Source organism: Lissotriton vulgaris, chromosome 7, assembly GCF_964263255.1.
Source record: "Lissotriton vulgaris chromosome 7, aLisVul1.2, whole genome shotgun sequence".
Taxonomy (NCBI): Eukaryota; Metazoa; Chordata; class Amphibia; order Caudata; family Salamandridae; genus Lissotriton; species Lissotriton vulgaris.
The window spans coordinates 17,453,488-17,465,650 of NC_141695.1; the positions used below are offsets into that span (position 1 = coordinate 17,453,488).

The 12,163-nt window shown below is 43.7% G+C and overlaps 1 protein-coding gene across 1 annotated transcript in view; it reads right to left on the bottom strand.

Annotated features, from left to right (window-relative positions):
- Positions 1–4,785: 4,785 nt before the first annotated feature.
- The window catches only part of LOC147700534 (uncharacterized), a 105,825-nt gene continuing 98,447 nt past the window's right edge, over positions 4,786–12,163 (bottom strand). The window contains exon 3 of the mRNA XM_086929689.1: positions 4,786–7,821. Within this exon, the coding sequence (XP_086785815.1) occupies positions 5,516–7,126 (1,611 nt within the window). The 5' untranslated portion in view covers positions 7,127–7,821 and the 3' untranslated portion in view covers positions 4,786–5,515. The remainder of the gene's footprint in view (positions 7,822–12,163) is intronic.

The following is a 12,163-nucleotide window of genomic DNA, read 5'->3' on the forward strand; positions in this document are numbered from 1 at the left end:
GGGACCCCCATGGTGAAGCCAGGCATCCTTAGCGCTGTTGGGGCCGGTGTGGAGGCTAAGCAAGCTATTGCCCAGAGTTGCAGCGTGGGGCCCGTGATTAGAATAGGCACAGAGGCGAGAAGTAACAGGTTCGAGGAAATTGAGCCCGAGACCCCGCCGAGGCGGGAATCGAGCCCTGGTCCCTGGCCAGACCTCTGCATCAGGGTCTGCCGCTCTAACCATTGAGTCACACTCGTCCACTGTGCATGTCCTTAGGCAAGCCAAGCAGAGCTGGGAGTGCCAAGTCCAACAGACCGGGTGTAGCGGCCCAAATTAGAAACTGTATTTAAAGATATAAATTAATAACAAACTGACAGAAGAAAAGACTTTCTGGCCCATAGACCTGTTCCTCTTAGGATGTCTGTCTGATAACATAACAGGAATGAAATTGAGCGGGTTCACTTTACTCCAAGCCAAAGATTTTAAGCCCCCTGGCACGAGTCTGTGGTGGCTGGGAATGGGTGTCTTAAGGGTGGAGGTGAAAATGGTCCATTAAAGATCCTTCGGCTTGGTGGGCCAGACTGCAAAATCTCTGAGTCAGCTAGCTTCAGTCTCTGCAGGGGGGATAGCAAAGAAGTCCTCAGCTACAACAGGGAAGGATCTGCTTCTTCTATGTGGGCCCTAACGGTGAATTCAGAGTTGACTCCGAAGGGGCATCGAAGGGACTGACTTTCTGGAAGTCACCATAAATGCCAGCCTCACTACAGAAGAGGAAGCAAATCATATTAAATGTATATATGTATTTATTTATGTGGTATTTCAATGATGAAAACCTAGCCAGAAGGCAGCGGAGCGCAGTAGAGGTGTATGCCGCCTCATCATCCTCATGTGCAATATGCTCGATGCCCTGAAGCAGATCCAAAAAGGTCTTCCATCCCCTGAAAATATTGCTGTTGAGGTAAACGTGCTGGAGGTACACGCTCATCAGCCTGAGCTTGAGGTTTTGTGATACAATATCTGGGCATTGGACAGGCTCTTGTTGAAGATGGTGCCAAATGTGACCCCAATAGCGGATCTGGAACCGGCACCGCTGGAGCAGGGATAAACGTTGATGGAGGACGGAGTGTTGGGGCCTGTGGTAAAGAGTGGAGTGCTGGCCCGGCACGGAATGTGGAGTGAGATGACGTCATCCAGGGTCAGAGGTAGGGATGGACCGACTGGTGGAATCTGGAATAGAGGCCCTGGCATATCTGAGGGACCCAGAACCACTCTGAAGATCTGCAGCATGACCTTCTTCAAGGCCTCAATTTTCTGCAGCTGCCCATAGCAGAGCAACTTGTGACTTATCAGTTCCAGGTTTGGCAAAGGGTCGGACATTGAGGGCGGCGTCTGCGGACATGAGAACCTCCTCTGTGGGCTCTCCCTGGATCAGAGGCATCTGTGTGTGAAAGAACTTCCAGCTTGCTTCTCAAGCTACTTCAACATGTCAATGGACCTGTCCTTTGACCTATCTGCCACCATCGCACAGGGAAGAGGATGTGGCCAAACGGCTAGAGTATTCAACCTCAAATCTGGGGAACCGGGTTCAAGTCTCAGCAGGGAAACTCAACATCCTGTGATTCCGAGCAAATCACTTAGTCTCCCCGTGTCTCAAAAAACATGAATGTGTCTGTAACGCAACTGGTGCTCATGTAAAGCACTCTGATACCCTCGGTTCTAGTTCGCGCTATATAAAACACAACAAAAAACGCACAACCCACTAAGCATTTACATGAATAAGCTATGCGTTATGTAACACTCAATTGTTGAAACCGTACAAAGAATATACGTGGATCGCAAACCTTCTTTCACTCTTGATCGGCGGCCTTGAAACCTTTTTGCTTTGATCCCCTCCTAGACAAGATGTTTTGAATTCAGGCCCCCTCCAAAACTTTATGAGAAGGTTTGGAAGAGCGGGAGAACTGAGTCTGAGCATAGGGGGGTTTATGAGATCAGTATAGTGCTCTTGTTTCTGTAGCTTATAGTCCCCAGTAAGGTTGATTTAGATCTCGGCGGACGGGTGACTCCGTCACATTGTTGATGAATATCCCATCTGCCGAAATATAAATCCCATTATATCCTATGGAATTTATATGTCATTGGACGCGATATCCATCACGATTGCGACGGTGTAACCCGTCCGCCGAGGTCTGCATTAGACCCTAACTCTGAGACTCATAAAACAGCAAATACAGCAAACAAACCCAGTAATTGAACTAAAAATACTGCGCCCCATAATCGGGGCGTTGGGAGCCCCTCGCACTCCTGGGCCCCAATGCAAACGCACCTCCTGTACTAATGATAACGGAGTCCCTGAGTAGCAGGCTATCAACTCTGCGTCTCTCACACCTTCCTCACCTTGCCTCACTGGCACCCCAAAGTAACAACATGCTCACTGTCCCTTCACTAATGACAGCTGCAGCCTTACAAAGTGGGCTGTCTCCTCTGCCGTTTGTTAAAAACAGGGCTCCCATCTTGGCCTTCCCCTCTGTTGAGCCATTCCTCCAAGGCTAAACGCCACACTGGCACAGCAAGCATGCACTGTGCCATAATACAAGCAGAAGAGGATAGTAAAACCACGATGATGGGGGTTTAGTCGGCTCCTCATACCATGGGGCCCCGGAGCCACTGTACCTGCAGCACCACAACTACTTCTGCCCCTTCGAGTTAAAAAATACCCCCAAAAAACAGCAAGAGTGACCTGGGCTCTAATGCTAGCGAGAACAACGGCCCTCACTTGGATTCTTTGGAGTTAGGCAGACATAATTGGGGTACAGTGGTCAATTACACCCTTGGCTCCAGTACCTGTAGCACTAATGACAGTGATGGCCCTTTAGAAAACCATTAGTGCAGCAGGTGCAGTTGCATTGGGGCCCAGGAGTTTGAGGGTCACAACACCCTAATTAAGGGGAAAAGGATTTCTGGGTCAGTTACTGGTTTAGTTTGCTGTACTTGCTCTCACATTTAGGGTTGAAAATGAGCTACTGAGAAAGTACCACTGAATGATCTTATAGGATTAGGACTCTGCAACTGAATGTAACTCTTTTTTCCCCTCTACTCTGCCACCCCGTGGACTCACTTTTTACAAAACCAGCTGTCCCTGAACGTTTGATGCTGACCTTGGGGTGCCTTTGCCTGAAAGCAAAGGTCATGGTGGGGTCTAAAGAGCTAAAGAAGAAAAAGGCTTCTCACCAGCCTTTAATTGATGGACCCATTAAAGCTTGATGGTTACAAAGATATATTCTTTTTTAAGAGGTTATATACGTGTGTCATTAACAGAGTTCCACAGTAAATGAGGCACTGCATTTCTAAGTTTGTCAGGAAACTACATTGGCTTCCAGTCAAGCACAGAATCACCTTCAAAGCGCTTTGTATCACTTTCAAAGCACTGCATGGCCAAGGCCCAGATTTTAATAGGAATAGCTTTAATTGGTACATGCCAGGCAGGTCGGTCCCTTCGATCGGCATCTGCTAAATTTGTAGCAGTTCCCAGGTTTCATCACTTGTCTTGGGGAGGCAGAAGCTTTGTGACATTACAACATTTTACCAACTTTGCTGGCCTATAGGAAGGCCTTGAAAACTTGTTTTTTCTGTACAGTAATTCTCACGTTTCAGGGCATTCTTCTTCCTCTGTAAACTCAGCTAGCACCAAGAAGCCTTTTAGGTATTCAAGAGCTTTACATGAAATAATAACAATTTCCTAAAATGTTATCTCTAAGTATAGTCTGATTACTAATTGCTAAAATACATATTTTGAAAGCAATTGTTTTATCTCTAACACTACTTCAGATGTGGTGTTACAGCTAGAGCAGCCGACTTTCGGACTGGGGAACCGGGTTTGAGCCCCGGCCTTTGCTCAACATTCTGTAATTCTGGGCAAATCAATTAATCTTCCAGTCGCCTAAATAAATAAATGATAGTGACATATTGACATATAACTGGTACTCATGTAAACGCTCCTATACCTTCCTGTTGTGCACACACTATATAAAACTGCCAATAAATAAATAAATGGTGTCAGTCCAGCTTATTTGAGTGTAATACTATTTTAAATGAGGACTTACAAACTCACAGTGCTTTCTGTCACAGGCTGGGACCTCATAGGACAACAAATACATAAGTCTTTATTCCACACAACACCAACTAGGATTTAGTTCTGTGCCTTTCTGGTCACACACACACACACAGAGACATCTGCAGGGAGTGCATTAACCAACTGAGATTGTTCATTTCTCACTGATTATTTTTTTTTCTTCGTTTTGTATAGTGCAAACTTGACCTGAAGGTACTGGAGTGCTTCACGTGAGCCCCAGTTACCTTAAAATGGTCACATTTATTTGTTTTGCACAGGTAAATTAAGTTATTTGCAATGAATCATAAAATGTTGAATTTGCATGTATTATTCATTTCACTGTGCGCAGGTTACTTTACAAGCAGTTACGTGCAGAACAAAATAACAAGATACATACAGAATATTTTGTTCTTTTTAGCCAATCCTTTGACCCTGCTATCACATTCAATGACCTCTGCCCCCGTGGCACTCCAGATTGCAGTGCCCATACTTTTGCACTTCAAGATCTGTAAATGAAGACAGCCTGGAAACCCACCAAATAAAGAAGGCAGCACTTCCAGGCGCTCTTTATTTACACTTCTTTCCTGGGACATTCGTCCCTTTTAGAGAATTGAGCCACGGACCCCCAGGGGTCACGCCCCACATTTTGAAGACCTCTCCTCTATATGAACACACTCAAGAATTCACACCTGGATAAGCGTTTATATACTTTTATTGAAAGCTAAGAACCTATCCTAGCACACACAACTGAACAACAACAACAACAGAAAGAGTTACAGTCCATGTCCTTCAATAAGCTGCACTCAGATGAAATGTGCAGAGCAGTATCCGTTGAAAGGGAAATCGTTGATATCACGGTCTCAGCTGTGCCCCAGCAGCACCTCCTCGTGTCTGGTCCAACGCCCTCTCAGAGTGCAATACATGTTCAAAGCTTTCATAACTTTATGTGCAGAAATTGTTGTAAGATCATGTTAAAATACAACTAGCGCTTCTGTCTCCTCTCTGTCTCTTATGTACTTCTGTTAGACTTTATGTGCAATTTGTTAAAAGTAAATAACAGGGAAGCCAATGTACCAATGTTCAAAAATCATCTAGAATCACGTACTTGTGTAATCAATATAATCACAATATCTCAGAGCAAGTATTTCACTGGTGTATGATTAAAGCATTTTCATTTAAAGCCATAAATTGTAAATAACTGAAGCTAAAACTAAATAAGTAGAACAGGCAATATATATAAAATTTATAAAAATGATCACAGAACGGCTTGAAATCTATCATCTTTGGGGATGACAGCCTTGTACAGCGCCCAAGTTTAGATTTTTAAACTTGATTCTTGAAGATGCTGTTCTGCATTATGAGGAATAGAAAACAAATTCAACCTTTAGTTTTCTATCCTATACTTTGTAGCTTTTAGATGCTTTGTCATTGCTTCAGTCCCATATGTTGTCTCTGATGGGAAGTCAGACATCTTTTCTGGCTAAACCCTTTCCCACATTCCATACACTTGTAACGTTTATCTACAGAGTGTATTCCCTCATGTTTTGTAAGATCTCCCAGATGGTTAAATCTTTTTTCACATACAGCACATCTGTAAGGTTTCTCACCAGTGTGTGTCCTTTGATGCACAGTAAGCACAAATTTATTGCTAAAGCTTTTGTCACATTCAGTGCACTGATACGGTTTCTCCCCTGTATGTGTTCTTTTGTGACTAGAAAGATGGTGCTTACGGCTGAAAGATTTCCCACATTCGGTGCATTGATAAGGCTTTTCTCCATTATGACAACGTTTGTGGACATTAAGATTTGATACAGTACCAAAGCTTCTCCCACATTCACCGCACTGATAAGGTTTCTCACCAGTATGTGTTCGTTCATGACGGATTAGAGAAACTTTATCACGGAATCTTTTCCCACATTCAGTGCACTGACATGGTTTCTCACCGGTATGTGTTTTTTCATGTTGTGTAAGGCTGGCTTTGGTAAAGAAGCTTTTCTCACATTTTGTACAGTGATGTGTGTTTTCTCTTCCTGTGTGTATTCTTTTGTGCATATGTAGACTTCCAGATTGACTGTAACTTTTCCCACAGTCACTGCACCGATACGGTTTTTCACCTGTATGGATTCTCTCATGAATTTTCAGTTTAACACTAGAACTAAAAGGTTTACTGCATTCTGAGCACTGATAAGGTTTCTCCCCAGTATGTGTTCTCTCATGGATAGTAAGATTTCCTTTAATAATAAAGCTTTTCTTACATTCGGAGCACTGATACGGTTTCTCACCCGTATGCACTCTTAAATGGAGGGCGAGACATTCCTTACGCCTAAATCCTTTCCCACATTCACTGCAAACATGTATCTTTTCATCCATGTGTGTTCTTTTATGGACTGTGTTGTTTGTCCTGTATTTTTTTAACTGCAATATTTTTTCACCTGTGTGTTTTCTTAAATGTTTCTTCATGTCACTTCTATGACAAAATCTTTTATCACAATCAGGGCACTGAAAGGGTTTCTCGCCTGTATGGATTCTTTCATGGCCTGAGAGAGAATCCTTTGCCTGGAACCTTTTCCCACATTCACCGCACTGATATGGCTTCTCTCCTGTGTGTATTTTTATGTGAACTTTAAGACCTCCCATCTGGCTGAACCTTTTCCCGCACTCAATGCACTGATGAGGTCTTTGCCCTGTATGTGTTTTCTCATGTTGAGTCAGACTGCCTTTAGCACTGAAACTAATGTTGCATTCAGAGCACTGGTAGGGTTTCTCGCCTGTGTGTGTTCTCTCATGGATAGAAAGTTGTCCTTTCTGGCAGAAGCTTTTACCACATTCAGAGCACTGGTATGGCTTGTAACCTGTATGTGTTCTCTCATGGTAGGAAAGGTGGGCCTTTGTACTGAACTTTTTCCCACATTCAGAGCATTGGAAGTGCTTGTTCCCTGTATGGATTCTCTCATGGACGATAAGTTGGTGCTTTAACCTGAACCTTTTGTCACATTCAGAGCACTGATATAATTTCTTATTTAGAGGCATTTTCATGTGTTTAGGAATGTCTGTAAACTCTGGATAGTAAGCTCTGTCCACAGAGGATAGTACGCTCCGACACCCTAGGAAACTTATCGATCTCTATGGTTTGTGGCTAAAAGGCTCCGAATGCTGAGGCTCTGTTAGATGTGGATAATAAGCACTGTTGCCCTTGGACAGTAAGTTTATCGACTGTACACAGTAATCTCAGATGATTGTGGATAGTGAGTTCTGCCAACGGCGGATAGTAAGCTCTAACTTCCATAGTAAGCTCAATTAACTGTCGCTAGTGAGGTCTCTACATTATGGGCACTGACAATTTATAATTCAAATGCTTCTCTACCATTTAGAACTCCCTTCTGGTTGTGATATTTTGTACATTCGCCCCCAAATAGTTTTTATTTCAATACAAATTCCATCAGCTACTGGCAGAAAAATATATAGCTCCAAAGAGTCCTTCATTCAGTAGATTTGTCTTGTCTCGTGGGTGGTTCTCATGATGTGACCACGCATTTGACGGATGATTCAGACCATCTTCACATTCTGTAACTTAAAATCTCTCAGTTCTTGATTATTTTCAGACTGCGTGTGCCTTCTAATATCGTTTCTGATGCACCTTCACATGCTTTGCATTACATTTGTAGCAGTGTCGTTCTTCAGGTGATTTATCACAGGTGTTCCTGTATCAGTTTCTGCTCAAGCTTTAATACCTGTTGGGTTAAAATAGTTTCTTCGTTAGTTTCTGCATTTACAATAAAACACAAATAGCATTAATAATCTTATCTTGTGAACTATTAAGACACTGTGTACAGTGCCGAATGGATGAAACAAAGCCGTCTGAAACTGAACTCAGATAAAACAGAAGTCCTCATCTTAGGTACATCCCCCTCTGCATGGGACGACTCTTGGTGGCCGGAAGCCCTTGGAAAAGCACCCATCCCGACAGACCACGCACGGAACCTAGGCGTTATCCTGGACTCTTCACTCTCAATGAACAGACAAGTCAACGCCGTATCCTCATCCTGCTTCAACATTCTTCGCATGCTCAAAAAAACATTTCGCTGGATCCCCACCGAAACAAGAAAAACAGTCACCCATGCTCTGGTCACGAGCCGACTGGACTACGGAAACACCCTCTACGCAGGTACTACCGCTAAACTCCAGAAGAAACTCCAACGAATCCAAAACGCCTCAGCCAGGATCATATTAGACATCCCGCGTCACGAACACATCTCTGCCCGCCTGAAAGACCTCCACTGGCTACCCGTCAATAAGAGGATCACTTTCCGACTGCTAACCCACGCACACAAATCACTCTACGACATCGGACCAGAATGCCTCAACTCACGACTGTCCTTCTACACCCCCTCCCGCCAACTACGTTCTTCCAGCCAAGCCCTCGCCACTGTACTGTGGTAAATATTTGATTTACCGTCCTAATTTCTATGCAGGTAAGTACTTAATCAATAATAACTCAAACGGAAAGAAAGAGGCAGAGTCCGTGGTGTTAGAGTTCTTAGGGGTTTTATTCCTTAAAAAGGAATGGTCATGACCGGATATCTTGTTCCTGCCACCACTGGGGTGCAGGAAGGGATAGAGCCACATTTTATTGACAATACATAGCTTATATACTTAAGTCACATTATAGAAACCAATACAGTAGGCGTAACAGCTGAGAGAAACAAGATAAAACACACACGTGGTATTGATACGTAATTAGAAGGCGTGAACTAGGCGCGTACATAGAGGTGTGTGCTAGAAACGTCACAGGTAGGTGTCACAAGTGGGTGGCAACAAAGCAGAATTTGGCAATGTCAGCAGAAATCTGAGGCCTGGATGCGCGCGCAGCTGCATGACGTGTGATTGACGTGGAACCGGAGGGTGCAGGGGACTTGACATTTACACTGGCGGAAAGAGACAGAAGTCTGGCATGTCAGATCAACTCGTACTCTATCATATCTGGTATCTGATGTTTAGGAACTTTATTATCTGAACGGAAAAGGTCTCTGGGGCAGAAACTATTCTATACTGACTGTGAGTGCGTGTATAAGCGTCTAGGTGTCTGCATGAGATGAGAGGGGGCATGGGCCTACCATGGTAACAGAGGCTATGAATTACTTGCACGGAGACAGTGAGGCCGGGCCCTTTGCTCTGCAGCTGGGGGGATGTTTACTTGAACTAGTAGGCAAGAATGCATTTTCGAGGAGCGGAACAGATAATTCGAAGGTTGAATACAGTCTTGGCAGGCAGCAGGCTGAGCTAAGCGCCGTGAGCCGCACAGGGAGTAAGGCAGAGGTCACGGGTACAGAGGCAGCCTGGGCTGAGGCTTTCGGAGTCAGAAAACAGGGAAAGGCTCGATGGCAGAATTCAGGGCCTACTTCGCCAGAGCTGAAAAACGTGTAAAGTACACCACAAAAAGACGTTGGCATAGCATACTTAGGAACAGAGTATTCAACCCATTCAGGGTGGGTCTGAAAAGAGGACATGTTAACGTTGGACGCAAATGTATTTGCGTCTTCATAGCTGGCACAGGAGGGAAGTTACATGCACTTTAAGCTGGTACATGGAGACGGTGGGGTACACGTTAGGGAACATTACTTGACCATAAAATTTATATTTCCTCAGTACCCCGCATCAACAAGACCACCATGGGAGGCAGATCCTTCTCATACCTAGCAGCTAAAACATGGAACTCACTCCCCACCTACCTTCGTCTTACCCAGAACCACCTAGCATTTAGAAAGCAACTTAAAACGTGGATATTTGACAAGTAATCCTCCTCCCCTCCCTAAGCGCCTTGAGACCCTCTGGGTATGTAGTGCGCTATATAAATTCTCTGACTTGACTTGACTTGACTTGACTTCCCTCATAGGAACACAGGGGCAGAAGGGGTTTGAAAGTCTGTGAAGGTAAAGAAAGTGAATCAATTAACAGTTATTGCCGGCACAGCTGCTCTGCCTGGTCTGCTCACGGTGTCGGGCAGCTAAAAATCAGATTGCAGAATGACTAATCTCATGATAATAGCTTGTTTGGACAACAAGATCCAGACCAGTAACATATCTGAGCCTTTGCTAAGGAAACGTTATGGTATTTATGGTATGATTTGGGATTGGAGAACACCACCACAGTAATAAGATGCAGTCACATCATAAAGAAATAACTTCTATGCTATTAAAAAAAGTACATAAACACAGAACAAGGGGACCCTTATAGTCAGAAGAGACCAAGGGTAGTAGAAAGTTATTAGAAACAGCGGTCCCTTTCAAGAAGAATATATCCACATAGCCACAAAACTACACTCAGGATTGGGTCTATTCCTGTCCAAATGAATGGTATTAGAATTTATTAAACAAAAATAAAACATGGAACCAATACATTAACAAAGTGAGCAGGACGTGACGGGGTTTCTGAAAATCAACAGATTTCCTTACCTCAAGCATGTAACTTAAAGTGACTTTTAAGTGAAAATAGGAAATAACAGTCACAGTAAAAAGAACATATTATACTCCGTATAAATCATAAATGAAGGTAAGAGTTAAGACGTGGTTGTCGACGATGTTTCGATCCCCAACAACAGTTATGGGGTCATCATCAGGACTAATAAATCAAAAAATGCCTGAAATGGTGCCTGGATAAGGTAGGGGAGGGGGTAAGAGGGTTAACGGGGGAGGCGAGGGTGAGAAGAGGGAAGGTAAAGGGTGAAAGAGTTATTAGGGAGGTAGGGTGACTGATAGGGGGTTGGCGCTTACACCAGTGTGAGCAATAATGAATTAATTGTGGGTGACACATTCTATGCTGGGGACCCAGTGTGGTGAGTTGCAGGCAGCTCAGTCTAAACTCATATGCAGAGTTAGGTGAAGGCAAGGCAATTTATGCATACATGATCCAAAGGTGACACTTATATCATGCAATAGGAGATAAGGAGAAGGCTCTTTCTATGGATGCAGTGAATGAGACACGATACAAGTGGAGAGGAACGATGTCCTAACCGAGGCTGATAGATCCAGCGCAGACTTCGAGGTTCCTGGTAAATTGTCAATTGAGAGTCACATGGAGAGGACCAATGGACTGGCTTGAAACCAACAAGATTTTGTCCCATCTCAACCCATTTGCCCTGAACGTTTTGGAGTGGAGAAGGTAAATAGATGATATCTTTTTAATTTGGAAAGGATCTGAAGAATCTCTTATTCAGTTCAGGAATGGTTAAATGTCCATTGTAATGGTCTCAAATTCACTTTAACATATGGCAAAAAAGAGACGGCCTTCCTTGACTTATTAATCACAAGTGACAACGATAGGCTCTACACCACCCTCTACCGCAAGCTAACTGAGAAAAACACTCTACTTGCCTACCATAGCCACACCCACAGGCATTGCGAGATTCCCTAACTTATTCACAATTCCTGCACATCGGACGCAATTTTCATTAAAAGGACTACTTCAGAGAAGCACAAAATCTCTTGAAAAAGATAACTAATAGAGGCTATCCAAGCAAACTCATCAAGAACTCACTCAAGCGCACGCGGTACTGTCATCGTGAAACACTCCTGACCCCAAAAGCTAGAAACTGTGATGAGAAGACTGTATGTGTCACCACATTCACGCCGATTTCTAATTCAGTCAAGAAATGTATTTTAAAACATTGGCCTGTACACAATGCTGGAAAATTTAAATTAGAACCGCCTTTGTTTGCCTTTAAAGAGAATAAGAGCATAAAAGATCTCTTAGGGCAGCTCTGGCAACCAAAAAATGACGCAGACACTGACAGAGATATGGGGCCTCCCTACTACACGGGGCCACTATAAATGTGGCAGTTGTAGTGTTTGTCATTTAACAACTGATACGAAGAAATCTGCGTATGCAAAAATTGATGTAACCTTAACTAATTTCTCCAATTGTAACACTCAAAATTTTATATATGCAATCACATGCCCATGCAATCTAATCTATATTGGGCAAACGACGCAAAAAATTAGAATTGGGATATGTCAACACCGGAGCCGCCTGAGATGCCAAACGCCCAATGCTCCACTTGTGGAACATTTCACCATC